This window comes from Hydra vulgaris, chromosome 15, assembly GCF_038396675.1.
Source record: "Hydra vulgaris chromosome 15, alternate assembly HydraT2T_AEP".
In the NCBI taxonomy this organism is placed as follows: Eukaryota; Metazoa; Cnidaria; class Hydrozoa; order Anthoathecata; family Hydridae; genus Hydra; species Hydra vulgaris.
The window spans coordinates 603,686-624,344 of NC_088934.1; the positions used below are offsets into that span (position 1 = coordinate 603,686).

General features: G+C 28.3%; 1 protein-coding gene across 3 annotated transcripts in view; it reads right to left on the reverse strand.

Moving 5' to 3' along the window:
• The window catches only part of LOC136092382 (uncharacterized), a 35,790-nt gene that overhangs the window by 7,350 nt on the left and 7,781 nt on the right, over positions 1–20,659 (reverse strand). The window contains exons 1-2 of one of the 3 annotated variants that reach the window (XM_065820506.1): positions 6,258–6,330; positions 6,084–6,145 (exon numbers count right to left, since the gene is read on the reverse strand). In XM_065820506.1, coding sequence (XP_065676578.1) covers positions 6,084–6,123 — 40 coding nt within the window. In that variant the 5' untranslated portion in view covers positions 6,124–6,145; positions 6,258–6,330. Of the gene's footprint in view, positions 1–6,083; positions 6,146–6,257; positions 6,331–20,659 lie in introns of those variants that run through there. The other 2 variants (XM_065820508.1, XM_065820507.1) reach the window with 2 other exon arrangements.

The following is a 20,659-nucleotide window of genomic DNA, read 5'->3' on the forward strand; positions in this document are numbered from 1 at the left end:
TTTCATCCAATTTTACTCCTAAAAAATTTATGAATGATACTCTTTTAATAAAAGTGTTATTAATTTTAAGATCTGGTAATTTAAGAGGAATATTTTCAGATTTACTTACTTTATGAAAATATATATATTTTGTTTTATCCGCATTTAGTGAAAGTTTATTACTTTCAAGCCGCATACTAACTTTACATAGCTGTTCGTTAACTATTTTAAAAAATAATTTAACATCTCTGTGAGAAAAAAAAAAATTAGAATCCTCAGCAAACGAAATTAGGTCTAAAAGATTTGTTGATAAGTATAAGTCGTTTATGTACAACAGGAATAAAAGGGGTCCAATGATAGTTCCCTGAGGAACCCCGCAAGTTATGGAGTATGGAATAGTATTTGTTTGATCATATTATACAAATTGCTTTCAGTTTGTCAGATAATCTTTGAACCAAAGTAAGTTTTTATCTTTCACTCCGTAGTTTTCGAGTTTTATTATTAGAATATAATGATTTACGGTTTCAAAAGCTTTGGACAGATCAATGAAAACTCCTAATGTAAAACAGTCATTATCTAAGGCGTTAGATATTTGATTGGAAATTTCAACTACTGCGTGTTCAGTAGAATGTTTATTTTTAAAGCCAAATTGTTTGCAATACAACATATCATTCTCAGTTAAATGATTATAAAGTCTGTGATACATTATTCTCTAGCAATTTTGAGAAACATGGTAATATTGATTTAGGACTGTAATTTAAATTATTTGACTTATCTCCAGATTTAAAAATTGGTGTAATACGGGCAATTTTATGTAATTCGGGCAAACTTATCAGGAACAATACCTGACTTTAGTGAGAGATTGAAAATGTGAAATAAAGAAGGTTCAATGACGTCAAATACTGATTTTACAATACTGACACTAATTTTATGAAAACCTTCACTTTTTTTACTTTTGAGACTGCTAAAAGCAGTTCTCAACTCACTCAGTTTTAAATCAGTTTCATCCGTAAATTTATCATAAGTTTTTAAGTATGAATCGAATGGAATGGAATTATTTTGAGTTTTAGAGGCCAAATTTGGGCCAATATTAACAAAGTAGTTGTTTAGTCCTTCAGCTATAATTGATTTTTTATAAACTAACTTTCCATTAATTAAAAGATTTTTTGGCAGCGTGCTTTTGTTGTAATTATTTTTTCCAATTAAATCCTTAATTACATTCCACATATTTTTTGGTTTTTTCAAATATATTTTTATAATTCTTTTATGAGGATTTTAGTAAACTTTTAGACATCCAGGGAGTTTGGAGCGACTTATTATTTATACTTTTTTTTATTTCTGGAAACGCTATTTCATATTGTTTGCAAAATTGATTAAGAAACAATTCATATGCATTATTAGCATCATTTGATTGCAGTACTAGATCCCAATCTACGCAACTTTGTAAACAGTTTTTAAATTTTTTTAAGGAGTTTTCATTGATCTGTTGCCAAATTAAGGTGGATTTTGTGGAAATATTGTTTATTAAAAGGTTATCTGAAGCTAAGAATGTAGGAAAATGATCCGAAATATCGGTCTGTATTATACCTGTGTAAAGAGGGTTATTATGAAAGTTGTTAGTTATGATGTTATCAAGAAGAGTAGAAGACCTATTTGTTATTCTTGTAGATTTGTTTATTGTTGGGATAAGGTTATTTTGTAGAAGAGTGTTTGTAAAATTCTTAGCATTAATATTTGAGGCATAGTTAATCAGGTTGATGTTAAAATCTCCGACCATATAAATATGTTTTTTTTTATTTATAATTTTGTTTAGAAATGTTTTAAGATGAGCTTTAAATTTTTTTAAGTTTCCAGATGGTGCTCTATAAGTAGTATTTATAATTGTGTTTCTTTCTGCTTTGAAACAGTGAGTCTTTGTGCATTGAATTTACTAATTCAATGCACAAAAACTCACTATCTGTTTCATTGATGCAGAGATCGTTACGTAAGACAAAATTTATTGAATTGTGGATATAAATACAAACGCCCCCACCTGCATTTACTTCACGTGCTTGATGAATTGATGTGTAATTAATTAGTTCAAATTCATAATTTGTTTCACTGCATTTACACCAAGTTTTCTGTCAGACAATTAATTTTAAAATCGTGTTTAATTGTATCAAATAATATTTTTAAAATTTCAAAGTTTTATTTAAACTTCGAATATTTATATTTTAAATTGAAAAAGTGTTTTTAGTTTTTCTTAGATATTGTGATGATTCAGAAACTGAATAGTATTGGCTTTCTAGCATTTTGTGACTAAAATAATTTAAATCAGTGCCGTTATCATCGATGATGTCATTTTAATTTGAAGATTTAAATATGAAATTTTCCTCCATTTTTAAAAACAGTTTAAATTAAATATGCATAATAATAATGAAAATAAAATTGCGTTAATTAATGACAAATATTATAAAACTTATTGCTTTTTTTTTGCATCCCAATCGCGAATTATCAATTGATCGTAAGATAAATTGGCAAGTATCGTAAGATAAATTGGCAATTTATCGTAAGATTGGCAATTTATTTAATTTCAACAACACAGTTTAGGAACTGATGAGAGTAATTGGGATGAGAAGCATCTCTTTTGTATCTTTCCCAATTACTTTTGAAACAAGAATGTAAAGCTTTTGTGGCTTTTTACTATACAGTCCCAGGCTAATTTTTTTTCATTTGAAGCTTCAGAAAACTGGATTTAAAACCTTTGATTTTCAAAACATAAGCAAATGAAAGAGAAGGAAAAACAACGAGCTTAGATAGCAATAACCAAGGCTCTGAGAGAGCAATTGATATGGAAAATGTAAGATTTTTCCACACAAACTGGCTATCTTCTGAGCTGGCAGCAAGTTCTTATGGTGAAGTAGTCTCTTAATGCCTTTTGCTGAAAGTTGGTTTCAACTAGCCTTACTAGGCTAATCTGGTTGAGAGCAAATCCAAGTTTCCTCATTCCGGTATTTGAAAGCCCCATGTTCTCTTGGATTGAAATCATATTTTGAACACTCAAAGGACCAAAAAAAAGTTACTGGGAGGCTGATGACCCTAAAAGTTACATTATAAGTTAAAATTATCTTATTTATATTTTGATCCGAACTGTTTCTCTTGGTGATGCATTTTTGCCTGAAACCACAGTTGATGAAATCTGCTCTGCAACTATTAGGTCTGTCAACACAAGTTCTCTGAGGTTTACATGACGATTTCCTTGTTTACAATAATAAGGATGTCCACGAGCAAACACAGATAAGCAATTGTGCTTATCTGTGCTAGTTTGTGATTAAAAAGTAAATCATATCTCGGGCTTGGATCAGATTTACTTTTTGAACTAAACCCAGCTATTTTATCTTCTTAACCTCAAATTACGTAAATACAGCCATAAAGTTTTTTACAATAAAAATTTATTATTTTTAAACTTAATAAATGTTTATAAAAACATTTTATTGTTTTTCTTAATTTTTTGTTTGTTTTTGTTCTATCTCCATAAATAATTGTTTGGAGTAAATCAATTTGTAAAATTAATCAAGCGGTTTGCATGTTTCTGACGGCGGTAAAAGTAAATTTACGTTAAGTTTTTGTTACTTTTTTCAGTGCTTTCCAAAAATATACTTTGACAGTTTATATAACTGCTAATAAATAAGAAATATATTTGAGTTAAGGATTTTTATTAAGATATGATATGGATTTGTATAAGACTCTGTTACAATTAAACTTTTTTGAGCAAATATTGTCAATGTGTGGTTTCCATTAATTGTCTTTGTCGAGAAACCACTTCTAACGGGGGATGCGGAAGTTATCGGACAAAATAAAAACGTCAATAACTTATTTATAAATAACTAGTAAATCAAAAAAAAATTCTTTTTTCAAATCCATGCTTTATGCAAGCAGAATTCTATTGGGCCTAGAAATTCTTTTTTTGTTATCTTTTGTAGAAGGAAAAATTACTGTTACGTTTTTAAATTTTTTTTTTATTAATTCAGTGTTCTTATGGGGAAATACAAATTAAATTTTTGTTAACTTAATTAACTTTTTTTGGTCAAATTTTTCCATTTCCTTGTATTGTCATCGAAAATGATTAAGTGTGCAAAATTTGAGCAAAATTGGTTGAGAAAAAAGCTTTCAAAAATTGATTTCAAATTTTGTGGCACACAAACATATATATATAGAAAGTAACCTTATATAAAGCATGGAAAAAAACAAACTACAATTATATTTTTTTAAAATAAAGCATTTATCTTTTAATAAAAATATATTATTTTTTATATGAAAAAACACCACCATCTGCAATTGAACTCAATTTTGCTCTGACGCCTTTCATATGCGACTGTAAAAAGTTTAAATCAATTTCTTGTAGTTTTAGTTTAATGCAATCAATCAAAACTTGCTCTGTTGAAGCTTGCCAATCTCCCTTGTAAACCTTCTGTGCCAAATGTCCCCAAATATTTTCAATTTGTCGTGCTTGAGGCACATTTGGGGGATTGGATTCTTTATCAACGTAATAGACATATTGGTCCATCCAATTTAGAGAATCTTTAGAATAATGAGAACTTGCTAAATCTGGCCAAAATAAATAGTTAAAGTCTCCATAATACTTGTGAATAAATGGAAGAAGTCGTTTTTCTAAACATTCATTAATATAGATTGATGAATTGATCGCTACAGCCTTGGAAGTGCGAAACAATGGCTCGGACACACCACGGTCAGATATGGCTATCCACATTAATAACTTTTTTGGAAATTTCTCTTTTCCTATAAAACGTACACTTTCTGGTCATGTCATTTTGTTGTTTGTGTAGTATCCAGAATTTCCAGGCATGTTGTCCCCTGCAAAACAAAAGTATTTTTCGTCATTGATGACTAGAAGCGATTTTGTGTTATAGAGTTGGTTAACTAGTTTCCTGCTTCTTTTCTTTGCCTTTATTTGTTGTTCTATAGTGTATTTTGGAGTCTTTTCACGTTTTCTATATTTAATATTAATTTTTTTTAACTGACGACCAATTGTCGATTGATTTACACCGAATTTAATACCTATTTTTCTCTGACTGACCCCTTTTCGATTGTTGACAAGTCTCGTTAATTCGGCTTTCTCTTCTCTAGTCCAGGATGTCAGACGACCAGAGTGCTTTCTATCAGAAAACGATTGAACAGTTTCAAGTCCTTTTAGGTTATCATATATTGTACTTCGAGCAAATCCTTTCTTTTCAAAATGATTTACAATTTTATTTTTTTTATATTAGGTTTATTTACAAAAAACATTTTTAGTCGCTTTCGAAAAGATTCTCGTTCAGCTGCATTTAACCTCATTTTACTACAAAAACTGATTATTATGCTCAAGTAATAATCAGTTTTTGTGATAAAATCAAAGATAAACCACAAAAACTAATTATTATATAAGCTCAAATAATTAAATAAGGATTTGTCCGATAACTTCCGCATCACCCGTTAAATGCTTAGCTACAACATCTCTTTTTATTTCAATTTCATCAATAAAAAATTTGGCTGAATTTTGGGGTAAATAGCGTATTTAAGAGACCGAATGGATATAGATCCGTTTGGTTTTAATAATGCTAAGAATTTATATCTATAAAAGTTAATATAATTAATATCTTCCATGTAAAATAAAATTGATCCCAAAAATAAAGTAGGTAGACAGTAGTACGCTTTTTAAAGTTTTTTAGAGTTAAAATCTAAATTTGATTAAAAATGAATTTCCAAGCTAGAAAATAATGCTACATTTACTGATGTATCCACATAAATCTTTGTATTAATATTACTACTAACTTTTTTTAAGTGTTTTGTAAAGTTTTATAAATGTCAGATCTACTCGAATACACCGAAGATTCTTCTGCAGGTTGTTTACTACTACTACTACTACTACTACTACTACTACTACTACTACTACTACTACTACTACTACTACTACTACTACTACTACTACTACTACTACTACTACTACTACTACTACTACTACTACTACTACTACTACTACTACTACTACTACTACTACTACTACTACTATCACTAAGTATCATTGAAAGAAAGAATTAAAAAATGGACATTTATATAAAAATTACCTTTAAAAAAGCTAATTTTATCTCCTTGATTTGGTTCCATTTAAATTTGTGCAGTCGTTATTCTAAAAGGTTATTATAAAGTATTAATGAGTATTTTAAAACTAGATAAAAAAAACAAAAACTTATAAATAATTAAAATTTTATATATATATATATATCAAATCTGAATATTACATAGTATTAAACAAAATGAAAGATCCTCCGTTTTTAATCTTCACAAACAAAAATGAGTGAAAAAAAACTTTATATCTTTATATAATATATATTATACATATAATGTATTTATATAATATATATTATACATATTATGTACATAAAATTTCTATATATATATACATAAAATTTTCAACATTCGACATTATTTGAAATAAACGTTTTCAACTTTGAAAAATGAAACTATGTGAAGTATTTAATTCCTGAAAACAAACCTTTGTTTATTTAGATGTTTTTATTTATCGAAAATACAAAGTATGTTTAATTTTTCATTAAATAATAATGAACATTTTTACTATTAAAGGTAAAAAACTCATCATATGAAATATGACACTTCAATTAAAAGTTATGTAAGTCATTTCACCTACTCACGTGAAAATGGTTTACTATATTGGGGCTTTGAGTTTCTTATTGACTTAATCTAAAAGAATATAATACAAATTGTCTATACATATTTTTTTTTTTAATTACCCAACTAGTGATTACAATAGATGCTTTCAGTCAGGGTTAGGGTTACAATACAGGTTAGACTAGAATAAATGCTTTGAGTCGCGTGAAGTCAAAAATAGAGAATAAGCGGGTGAGAAAAAACTTCTGCAAAATCCTTTGTGGTTTAAATACACTAAATCCCAGTCTTAAACAAAAAAGAAACCTAACTGGCTGCTGCATTGGTGATTTAATATAAAACTGGGCTAGGGACTTTATTGTTATTAGTTAGTACGCTTTCCACTTTAAATTACTTTACTTTAATTCTTTGATAAAATTTTAAACGTTTTTTTAGTAAGTTAAATACTTGTTAATTTTATGATGTTCTTACTCTTTTTATAGCTTTCTATTGACACACTGACGAGTCCGCATTTTTTTTTTGTGGAGGCCAAAACTGCGCTTTTTGAAGCAATTCTTTTGATCGTACAGCCCTGAAATTTTACAAATAATGTTTTGCCTACTAACAATAGCTATATTTGTTACATTTGATTCAATAAGTATTTTAGATTTACGATGCCCCACCTCCCCGTTGGTTAGATCTGAAACTTAACACAATTAACACATTTTACAATGTTATCCTTTAGATCTAATAAATATATATAAATACAATCTAACTTGGGCAAGTAGAGGACAAATTGTCTTATCATCAAGCTCCTTCGTGAAATAGAGAAATATATAATTTGACAAGTTCTAATATTATACAAAAGAATGAATCTAAAAACTTTAAAAAGAAATAAAAAAACTTAAAAGTTAAAAAGTTTGAAAAAAAAGTTGTAAAGTTAATAAATTAAATCGTTTAAAGTTTAAAAATTAAAAATCGTTATTTATACGTACCGTAATAAAAATTAAATACAAAAATGACGTATTGTATAACGTAAATATAAAAGATTACAAATCGATATATACAATTTACAAATCGATTTATACGTATACATATTCAATTCAAAATGGAATGTAGTAATTACTTATTGAATGTCTTGTTTCGTATTTATGATTAATTAGAGAAAATTTTTAATAAAGTTTTGTATATGTAAGGTAAATATATACAACTTCCAGGTGTTGGCAATTTTTTGGATCTAACACCTATTGTTCATCAAATATATCGAACACAGCACCCGGTCTTCGCCATTTTTTTAACCAAGGTAAATTTTTTATAACATAAATTTAGTAAGCAAAGTTTAGTAAATTTTTATTTCATAAATTATCAATCTCAGTCCTAACCATAGAAAGTTGAGCTTTACGATGCTTTAAGAATAAATGAGTTTTTTTTATCTTTTGGCTTGTTTACAATTGTCATCATTTACAAAAACAAATACACAAGGCTTCTGAAATAAGATCATAATGGTCTTATCATCAGAATCTTTTACCAGTTTAAAACTTTTTTACATGAGATCAAAAACAAGAATAAAAATTGCAATAAATCATTTTTCGAATTAAAAATATAAATCTTAAGAGGATACCAAATGTTATATGTAATTAAAAAATAGGATCTTATTGTTAGAACCTATAAATGCGCAAATATCATATAAATTAAATATATAAATACATACACAAATTAAATACAGTAAACAGGGCCATCCGAGGAGAGGGATGGGTTTTAGGGGGTGGGGTTGGGGAAGTTACGTATCTGTTTTTTGCCGACTAAAGCCAAAAAAAAAATTTTCGACTAACTTATTTGAAAAAAAAAGGCTCCTCGTTGGCCGACATTTTTGTTGACGGACAATTTTGCCGCCTCCAGTGTCCAATTTGTAGGGGGGGATAGACACCCCCTACGCCCCCTCCTTGGGACAGCCCTGAAAGTTAATACCGTTAATACAGACATCTATTTATAATATGAATGACAAAAATGCAATAAAAGATTTACAATTAAAATGTCAAAAAAGTATTAGATATATCAAAATTAGATTTAACAATTTTATTTCTGAGATGTGGTGCATGAAATATGATGCAAAATCTGTTGAACTTTGATCTGCAAACTTTTCATAAAAAAAAACAGTTATTTCAAAGTGTATGTTTATTAACTGGGTTTAGAGAAAAAAGATCTTCAAAGATTGGTAAAGTTAACTTGTTTTTAAACACGTATATAAAGCATAAAACGTTATAAATATTGAGCTCGTAAATACTAAGTATTTTCGTCTCCATTAATAATGGTTTGGAAAGAGTAAAACGATCTGCAAAATAAATCAAGCGAATCGCATGCTTTTAACGGCAGTAGAGGCATTTAGTACTTTAGTTTTTTCAGTGCTTCACCATGCTATATTTGCATAATTTATATGGCTGTGAATAAATGAGTGATAAATGTAGGTTAAAATTTTTTTGTTTAGATAAAATCTGGAATTATTAATCACTCCATTAACTTTAGATGTTTTCGAGCATATCATTTGAACCACATTTTGAATATAATCAAAATGTGGTTTCCATGTAATGTTCTTTTCGAGAACCACTCCTAAAAATTTTGTAACAAAATAATTTTTTATTTCAGTTTCATCGATAATTTTTTTGTTGTAAATTTTGGGGTAAATAGCGTTTTTTACAGGCCATAATTGTTCTTCATGAAAATCTTAAATCTAAAGTGGCTCTCTTTCCTGAAAACTTAATTTTATAATCCTGACTTTACAAAAAGTCTACTCTTTTCAACCCATTAGAATAAGCAGCCAATCTCGAATCTAATCTCACTTCTGTACCAGATTGGGACTTTTAGTGTCTTATGAATTGTTACTGTAACAAAACTCTTCTTAGATTATTATTTGCTACTGACCTCTCATAAAAATCATTAATACAATAAATTGAAAAGTTAGAATTTGCTAAGTTTGCTTTTACTTACCGTCCGTTCTCCACCTTTTGATTCTATTAACGTTCATACTCTGATTCCAGTCTCTACCTCTGCAAATTTTTTATTCTCTTTATAAAATACTGGTGTATAGTTTTTGAAATTCCTTCATTAGAAGCAATTTCAATAAACTACGTTTAACAAATCTTTAATGTCCATTATATTTTTAAGATCCAAAGAGTTAAGTTTTTTTATTTCGCTTTTTTTAGTTTTAGTTGAGAGCAAAACCTGTTTTCTGTTTTTTTTTGTATGTTTTTAAAATATTCCATTGTTGTTAAACATTTTTTATTACCATGTTTTCAGCTAAACCCAATAATTTTTTAATAAAAGGGATATGTTAAGGATTCCAAGCTTATATCCATTGTTCAGAGCTATAATCTATTATCCAGAGTTTTGGTATTTTGAAAACCTCTGGCTCCCCTAACAATAAATATTATTATTTTTTTTTTTTAATATTGCATTTTTCCATCTCTATATTTTTTATTTTGTTTTATTTTTCAAATTTTGAATTTTAGTTTTAGTGCCCCAAGAAGACCTAACGGTCTTGCCACAGAACACGGAGGAGCATTTTTTTAACCACTTACTTTAACCATTACCGAACGATTATTACTTTGTTATAATATCTTTTGCTTTGTTATTTATTCTATTTTTATTTTTATAATAATTATCTTTATGGTTTTATATAATAATTTTATGGTCGTTTCCTATTTTCTATAAGTGACAAACCTTGAGTTTACTTGGGTATTCCATTTTTACATAGACTGCAGCAAAAGGGTGTTTCGGCGTTTCAGTTTTATTTCAGAAGCTCTGAAATAGTATCTAGTAAAAGGCATTTTTGGGGATAGATTTACATTACATAATATTTTATAAACAACGATGTTTTGAAATAACGTGAATTTTTACACATTATATGCACAAATTTCTCAAAATACATAAGGGTACATTTTTTATTTACTCTAAAAGAATACTATTAAAACTTGAGAATTTATTATTTAGATATATTAAAATCCGAAATACACGTTTTACGAATGATTTTATGTATAAAAAAATATTTTTGATTTGATTTTAAGTTTAATAGGAATTTTCGTTTGGTAGAAAATTTAAACTAATGTTTTGTTAGTAACCAAACTAACGCTGGGTTAGTTACTTAACTAACGTTCAGTTAGTAACAATGAAATAATTTTTAAGTAGTTACAGCATGAAATTGTTTTTCTAATGTGTTATCGAAATAACGCATTTTTTATTTGTATTTTCATTAAGAAAATACAAATAAAAACTTAAGATTGGTGTAGTTTTTTTTATATTACTTTCAAAATAAAAACGTATGCGTACACTCTTTACAATTATTTAAAAAAAAACATTGAAATTTGAGAATTTAATCTTTAGATAAAATAAAATAAAAAATACCAAACTGTTTTACAAATAACTTTAATTGAAAAAAAATAAACCTAAATCAAGATTTTGGTTTAAATTTGTTAAGAATGTTAGCTTGGTTCAGAAACCAAATTAAAATTCTGTCAGTAACCAAACTAATGTTTGTTTAGTAACCGAAATAACGTTCGGTCATTAACCTAACTAAGCCAGTGGGCACAAGTACGTTTTGCAAATGTTTAGTAAACGTTTAATGATCGCTTGAACGACGATTTTTTAAATATGTAGTATTTATTAGTCATAATGACAGATTGTATTTATGACTATGGCACAGATTATGTATTTTCAAGTTTCTCTACGAATCTACGAGCTTATACGACTGTAAAGAATCTTTTTTAAAGTAAAATATACATTTATAAGTTCTATTACAGCTCTTACTAAGATTATACATAAATACAATTTTTGTTAAGTGATTTTCTACTAATATTTAATTGCTCTGTTCTTTTAAGAACATTGAGCACTCTATTCTGTAGAACACATTTTAAAGTTATTCAAATATATATATATATATATATATATATATATATATATATATATATATATATATATATATATATATAATATATATATATATAAAGTTTGTTTCAAAACTTGAGAGTCTTTGAGCGCTAAAATCCAAGAAACAGTTTTTTTTTTAAACATTTAGTTCACATATATGCAAACTTTTTGAAAAATTATATAAATATTTGTGTGTATATAAATAAAAATATATATATTAATATATATATATATATATATATATATATATATATATATATATATATATATATATATATATATATATATATATATATATATATATATATATAATAATATATATACAGGGTCGGGCAGAGGAACTAGCTTATTTGAATTCGCCTTCCTAAAGTGTAATTTGCTACAATAACTTTAAGGAGGGGCTTAATCAAGAGCGCAAACTGTAAAGTTTTGTTTATATGATGAGCCGCATTAATTTATTTTCTTTTTTCTTTGTAGTAGTCATGGAATGGACGAACGTGGAACGTGCTTTTGCGGTTGATTCATATTTTTCCTGTGGTAAATCAATCATCGCAACACAGCGTGCATTTCGTTGGCACTTCCATGTTGCACCTCGTGGCCGTGTTCGAGAACAACAGTCAATCGTTTTGTGGGTGAAGATCTTCAAGGAATCTGGAGATGTGAAGAAGAAGCCTGGTCTCCAAAGGGCTGCAAGATTTCCGCCGAACATCGAAGCGGTGCGGCAATCCATCTTGAGGTCTCCCCAACGATCTGCCCGCATCAGCTCTTGGATTATCAGCTCGTTCTGAGTGATTCGTGATTCCTTGGGACTTCGATGCTCGTGAGGTCACGTGTAGGGCCCTTCTCGAATTGCCAAATGACACGCTTGTGTTCCATGATTTTCTTAAACGAAGAAAACCATGGAACACAAGAGCATCCATGGTTTTCTTAAACGAAGAAAACCATGGAACACAAGAGCATCCATGGTTTTTTTAAACAAAGCCTTTCCTGGGCATGTGATCTCTTTGGGGGGCAATCTTCAGTGGTTAGCCAGGTCCTCTGATCTTGCGCATATACATATATATTTATATATATATATATATATATATATATATATATATATATTTATATATATATATATATATATATATATTTATATATATATATATATATATATATATATATATATATATATATATATATATATGTATATATATATATATATGTGTATATATATATATATATATATATATATATATGTATATATATATATATATATATATATATATATATATATATATATATATATATATATATATATATATATATATATATATATATATATATATATATATATATATATATATATATATATATATATATATATATATGTATATATATATATATATATATATATATATATATATATATATATATATATATATATATATATATATATATGTATATATATGAAATTCATTTATAATTTTTTTTTTGTTTATGTATGTAAAATTACTTTTTATATATACTAAAAAAAAGTCAAACTACCATTCTCAATTATGAAAAACAAAAATGCATAACAAGTATAGTTACAATGAAATGTTCATACCCTAATACCAAAAAAATAATACTTAAAACATTTATGATATAAATGTTTTAAGCATTATTTTTTGCACAATTAAATTATTGGAGAAATAATTCAATAAACTCCATTAAATAATTTTAGAGTGTTATTGCAGTAAGCAATTATGGTGTTGGTAGTTGGCGTTTTTGGAGTAAATAAATGTGTTTTTGTTGATTTTACACGTTATAATTAAAAACTAGCTTTAATACCTTATGCATTTAAGCGAATTTTCAATTCAATGTATTGCTAGCAGGATTACTTTTGTAATTATTAACTGTTTAATTACCCCTTTTTGTTGTGTTAGATTTGTCTCACAAAAAGAAAGTCTGGTGAGTTTTGCAAAAGATAAGAACCTTTAATTTTTTTCAAGAGCCTTAGAACCATAAAACTAGGTTTTAGAGCAATAAACTTATTAGAAGATAGGATGACGGGAAGAGTTGCATATTTTCATCAGAAATTAGAAACGTTGCACGACCACAAACAAAAAAGTACTAGCAAATACTGATAAGTAGAATCAACATTTATCCTAGACAAGAATGAATGTAACACAAGATTACATCTACGCCAGCCTAATAGATCATGAAGGTGTTTGAGGCAGGTCAACAGAGATATACTATCCACTTCGAAAGTCTTTGTTAGGCGGCCTTCTACAAAGCAGTACCCATATGAAGTTAATACCTGCAAAAGGGTGTTTTAATTCAGAGTTAACTTCTATTACCCTTTGGCAAGTAAAGTCAAATCCAAAAGCGATTATGACACAGAGTAGAAAGTATTTTGATTACAAAAATAAGTTTTCAAGTGTTTATATCAATAATCATTTGTTAAAGAATTTAAAACATATTATTTTTTTATTCAGTTTTATTCCCAGCAAAATATGCAAGCAGCCACTATTTCTTAAAAAAAAAAAATAAAGCTTGAGAGCAAGAAAACGACAGAAGACTTGAAAAGTGATAGATACAGTAAAAAAAGAGGCTTTACTAAAACGAGTCTAGTGAGAATAAGTTTTGGCTGATAAAACTAGAGATGATAGCTCCTTTCAGAAGCGACCATGATTGTGTTTGTAGAAAAAAGAAAGAGATGCAACTTTACGACGATTGGAAAGAAGCTAAGCCTTGGCAGATGTAGCAGGTCCAACTATATTTAGGTCCAAATACGTTTTTGGAAATTGTCCAGAAAAGATAAAGTATTATTAGAAAAATCGACCCAAACATGAAAACGGTGTTCCATACAGAGGCAAATAAGAGATTTGTTGAAGTAGAGAATGTTTTAAAAAGTATGATAATGGCGAGTATGATAAAAAGAAGCAACCTTAAAAAATTTAGCAAACTTAGCTATTTAGCAAACCTTAGCTAATTTAGAAATTGATTGTTTTTTTGATTTCCATATAAGGTTAGCAGTGAACAATAATCGAGGAAGACGTAAAGACTTGGTGAAAGGGTAGGCATTTCTCAATGTAGAAATGTCTACAGTATTGCAATAGTTGGTTGCAGTAATTAGCTAAATTTTGTTGGAGTTAAAATTTACAAGCCACTGCGAGCCTCAATCTGTCACAGAAAGTAAATCAGATTTAAGAACCTCTTTTATCGATATAGGAATATAAAGATCAGTCATCAACACGTCGAGACACTTTGGATATTAAAAATATCAGGAAGATCATTGATGTAGATAATACTCAAAACAGGACCAATAGATAGGGATAGAACTTTGAGGTAACTCAGAAAGTACTGGGAATGATAAAGAGTGTTGGCCTTCGAGGATGACTTTAATAAAACGGTTTGAAAGAAACAATTTGATAATGTCAAAAATTTCCCAAATACACCATACAAAGCAAGTTTAATAAGAAGACCAGTATGCTAAACTTAATTAAAAGTTTTAGATATATCAAAAACAATAGTCCTAGCTTTTCTATCTCAATCTAATGCACTATAAAATCTTTCAGTGACAACAGTTATCAAATCAGCTGTAGTGTGAAAAATTGAAAACCATTTTGATTGTCTGACAGAAAGTTATTTCACTCAAGGTTAAACGTTAGAAATTTTTTGATCAAAGACTCAAAGACCTTGCTAATAACAAATAGAAAACTGATCGGAAAATAGTTTGAGGGATCAGAACGTTTACAGGATTTTAGATTTAGAGAAAATTAAAGAAGTTTCTGGAAAACACTTTTAAAAGACCAAAACAGAAATGTTGTCTAGAGCATAACTAGCAGAAGAGTTTAATTAAGATATGACTATGGTAAAAAACACTGGAGTGGTTTGAATGTGTAGCAATGGGTTAATCGGTTAGGTTAACCGGATTAGTTGGATTGGCAGAAAGAGTACGGTTATAAAATTCAAGAGTCAAATTATAAGAAAAGTTCTTTGAAAATAGTCCAGCTTCTTCCTTGGAAGAATTTAATTATTAGTTTAATAAAAGTTAATCCAATGCCTGACCTACGTATCGTTCCAGCTTCCGTACCTGAAGTGATTTCTTCCTTACACTCTTCTACAAATTGTGATGGGAAAACATCACTGTTATAGTCTTGAAGTATCCTCAGGAGCTGTCGTCTATACTTTCAAAACTATTTAACAAGAACTTATCAGAGTATTATTTTCCAACCTGCTTGAAAGTGGCATTTGTTATCCCTATTTTTAAATATTTTGGAGAGCGACTATCATAACTTATAGACCAAGGTTTTTTAGTCAAAAGCAAAGTTTTTGAGTCTTTAATTAACAAACACTTAACCTCTCATCTGGAACCTAATAACTTACTTTTTGATCATTATTACGTATTTCGAACTTCTCGTCCTACTGCTGATTTGTTGACGGTTGTAACTGATATGTTTTATTCTTTCATTAGATAGATGTGGAGAGACTGAGGGTATCGCTCTCAACATTTCTAAATCTTTTGATAAAGTTTGGAATGCTGGTCTTCTCCTTAAGCTGTCTTCTTTTGGTGTATCAAGTAACATCTTTAAGATTATTGGGTTTTTCCTTACCAATTTTAGTATAACATTTGTCTTTGATGGAGAGCACTCTTTTTCATATCCTTTTACATCAGGGGTTCTTCAAGGTTCTATTCTTGGCCTAATAATTTTTTTAATTTACATTAATAATCACCCAGAAATTCTCACATCTAAGGTAGCATTGTTTGTTAATGATACTGTCATTTATTCTTGTCTTGATAAAAAGCTAACACTCTCTGATTGTTTGGAGGGGGCATTTGAGCTTAAAAAAAGATCTCACTTCTGTTACAGTATGGGACTTTCAGTTGTTGGTGAACTTAAACTCTGATTAAACTCAGTTTTTTTTTAACTAATTGAAATGATAAATAATCATAAATAATTTAATTATAATCAAAAATTCTTTTTCAATATTCTTTAGTTAAAAAAAGTTCTTGCAAAAGTTTTTTTAACTAGAAGTTTTATTTAGCTTGATCTTGAAATTGAGTTTTTTTAATTTTTTTAAATAATTACAAATAACTATAGCAATAACTAAGATCTTCCTATATTTATGAACGGTAATGTACTTGATGAGTCATCTAGCCCTTATCTTCTATTATTAACTCTTACTTCCAGTCTTTCTTGAAAACCGTAAATCAAATCAATTGCAAAACTAGTATCTGCTCAATTTGCATCTCTTCATTGTGCTCGCCATTTTCCTACTCAAGATTCGGTTCTTTATCCCTCTAAATCTCAAAACCGTCCTTGTATGGAATCTGTGGCCATCTTACAATGATACCGCATTTATAAGCGGAGAGAGTTAAATAAAATTATGGAAGGAATCCCAGTCAGCTTTAAATTAGTAAAATGTGCGATGAAAAGGTGAGTTCAAAGAAGGAGTATGAGACAAAAGATTAACAGAGATTATTGCGTTTTCTGAATCACCAAGTAGAAAAAGCTAAAAATGAACTCAGTTATGGTCATAGACAAGACACCGACCAAGGAGAGAGGATATGTGATTAGAGTTGCCTTGAAAACGAATCAAAAAATTAACTGAGTAAAAGATTAAGAAATGCAAAAGAATACCCTAAAGTCTTTGCTTTGGTGGCCTCCTAAAAGACAGTAGCTGGATTCAGTTAACATTTGCCTAAGTTGTATTTTTATGGAGACACCACCTTTAGCCTTTGCTCATCCAAGAGCCCCATGGTAGGAGATTTTCAAGTTGGAGTTTTTCTCAGAGATTTTGAACAGAACAAAAACATTCAAAAAGTAACAACGGGTAAGTAAACACCGCAACAGAGGTTCAGACAAAAACAACAACATAGATAAAGTAACATACAGGTAAATAAGCACCCAGAGGCGCACAGAGACTTCATGATGCCCAGGGCATTTTATAAAAATATTTTACAGGATGACCTCACCCACACTTTCTAACCACAACCAAAATAAAAATAATAAGAGTATTCACAAAATATTTTGAAAAATTCTTTATTCAAGACAGTTCACGAATCAAACAATTAGACAAAACAAAGAAAAAAAGAACACTTGTGGACTTGGTATCAGGTTTTTCTTACGATACACCTAGACCTTACGAGCTTTTCAAGCAGCAAAGTTAGAAGTTACAACAATGCAAATATCTTTCTTTGTAATATCTGTTTAGATTAAAAGAAAAAGACAGTAGTTAAGACAATCCTGCTCCATGGTAGCTCTTAGAAAGCTCTTGAAGAGAGCTAATTGACAAAGTAAGAAAGATACCAAGACAGATGGATATTTGGGGGATATTTTCTTCAAATCTCTTTGCCTAAATGCTGTTCAGAAGATCTTCGTGCTGATCATTTGTTTGTAGATGGCGTAAAAGAGACGAAATGTGGCGGAATTCATCAAAAAACTTGTCTTCATCAAGATCATATGGATACATAAGAACAAGATCTTTAACTTGTAGATTTGTCAAAAGCGTTCCTAAGAATAGATCATGAAATCCTACCTAAAAAATGGAAATTATGGACTAAAAAATAAACATCGCAGTGTTTCAAAAGTTACCTGTATAACAGACAACAGTGTGTTATTTGATATAATAATTACCACATTAAATTAAAATTAACATGCGGTATTCCCTAATGTTCTATCCTTTTTCCTAATCTATTTAAACGATCTTCCAAATGTTTCAAGCAAACTTGAAGTTATTATGTTTGCAGACGATATATATTGATTTTACTCTTCGACAAAAATCAAGGATCTGAATGAAAATGTAAGCATAGACTCCAAAAATTAAATATATGGTTTAAAACAATAAACCTATCATTAAAAACAGAAAAAAAAATACCCGTTATTTTATTTAAGTCAGCAAAAAAACACACCACCAAATATTCTATCCTCTTTAAAGAACTCATGAAAGTAAATTTTTAGGAGTTATAATTGATGAAAACTTATCTTGGAAAGATCACATAAATGCTTTAAACACTAAAATATCAAAAAACATAGGTCTTATATATAAGGCAAGACCAATTTTATCGCAAAGTAATTTAAAAATTATACATTTCTTTTTATACTTAGCTTCCTCATATGAGCAAATATAGCTTGGGCGAGTATGCGTGTAACCAAATTGAAAGTTTTATATCGACGTCAGAAACATGCTTTCCAAGATAAGTCTAATAATTTACCATAAAGAAAAATTTACTCACGCTGAATTTAAAGAAATGAATGTGTTTAATATTTATCAGATTAACATTTATTAAAATATATTATTTATGCTAAAATTTAAATTAGGTCAAGTACAATATCACTTTATAAATAACTTTTTTACAAATAGCGTTAATAAATATAACACAAGAGAAACAGGAAAGATTATTAAACCATTCAAAAAAAACAAAATTTATCCAATTCTCAATTTCATATCGCGGTCCCTATTATACTAGTAACTAAAAATAAATCAATTCGGAACTCAGTATTATTGGCATAACTGAAACTCATTTATCCCGATTTTTGATACATCCGTTTTATAGAACCAAAATTAATCCTCGTAAAAGCTGCATTTTTCGTCGGAATTTAAAAAATAAATAAATTGCGAGGAATTATTTAGTGATTTCTCAAAAATTAGCTGGACTAATGTAACCAATGCCGACGAAGGTAATACTACTAAGTCATTTTAAGAGTTTTTCACAAGTTTCAATTCTCTTTTGGATAAACATGCATCATTAATAAAAGTCAGCAGTCGCTGCTTTTTAAGGGGTCTCAAACCTTGGATAACACAAGGAATCTTGACTTCAATTAAAATACGGAATAAAATATTCAACAAATTTCTTAAAACAAAGAATCCTAATAACAAACTCAATCTAGAAAAATCTTATAAAACGTATAGAAACTTACTTGTTACTCTCACTAGTCGTAGTAAAAAAAAACTATTGCTTTAAGTTCTACTCTTATAATGCCAAAAATTTAAAATCTACATGGGATGGTATTAAGAATCTTTTAAACATTAGTTCGAGAGTTAACTCACATCCTTTCTGCTTATCTTCTAACAACTCCATGATATATGAACCCATTAAAATTTCGGAGTCTTTTAATTCGTTCTTTGTTTCAGTTCCGGAATAATTACAGAAAAAGATTCACTCGTCCGATACTGACTTTAATAAATATCTTAAAAATCCTAATCTTAAATCAATATTCGTAAAACCTACAGACAAAAAAGAAGTTATCAATAATCAATCAATAATCAATCAATAATTTATTTCTGAAATAAGATTTTACACTCAAGGAAGTTTACAAATAGTAAATTTACTAATATAAAGTAAACACCTGCTAATGTTAATAATATCTAATTCAAATAAATATAATGCTAATTTTCATAATATATAATAAAAATAATAAACTTTATAACATAAAAATAACGGTGTTAATAATACCACTAATAATAATAACAATAATAATATAATAATAATGATAATAACAATAATAACAAAAATAATAATAATAATAATGATAACAATATTAATATTAGTAGTAATAGTTAAAAGTAGTTAATAATAGTAAATATTTATAGAAATAACAATAAGCAATAGTAATGACAACAAAATATATAATAGAAATTAAAAAAAAAAAAAAAAAAAAAATACTAAAGACAAAAAAAATTGATAATAGAAATTATAAACACTAACTATATTTTTTTATTAAAAAGTAGAATAATCTAGTTTTAAAGGTTGAGAATGAATTGAGAGCTTTTAGTTCATAAGGAAGGTTGTTCCAAGTTTTAATGCTTTGATACTTTATAGATTTATGTCCGTATTTATGAGAGCAATGTTTAGAGACAGACAGGTTTAAATTACTATTGGAACGAAGTTGATAACGAGAGTTGGCACTTTTGGAAAAGAAATTGATGAAAGTTAAAGGTAGGTTATTGTGTTGGTGGTTCCAGACAAATTGGCAGTTAGAAAATTGAATATAGTCACATAGTTTTAACACTTTAGAAGTTAGATAGAGCACACAGAAGCCTTGTTTTGGAGGTGGGATAACCTAATAAGAGCTTGTGATGGGACTGCCCCCATACTTGGCATGCATATATAAGATGTGAGCCGAAAATAGCATGGTATATGTTCAAA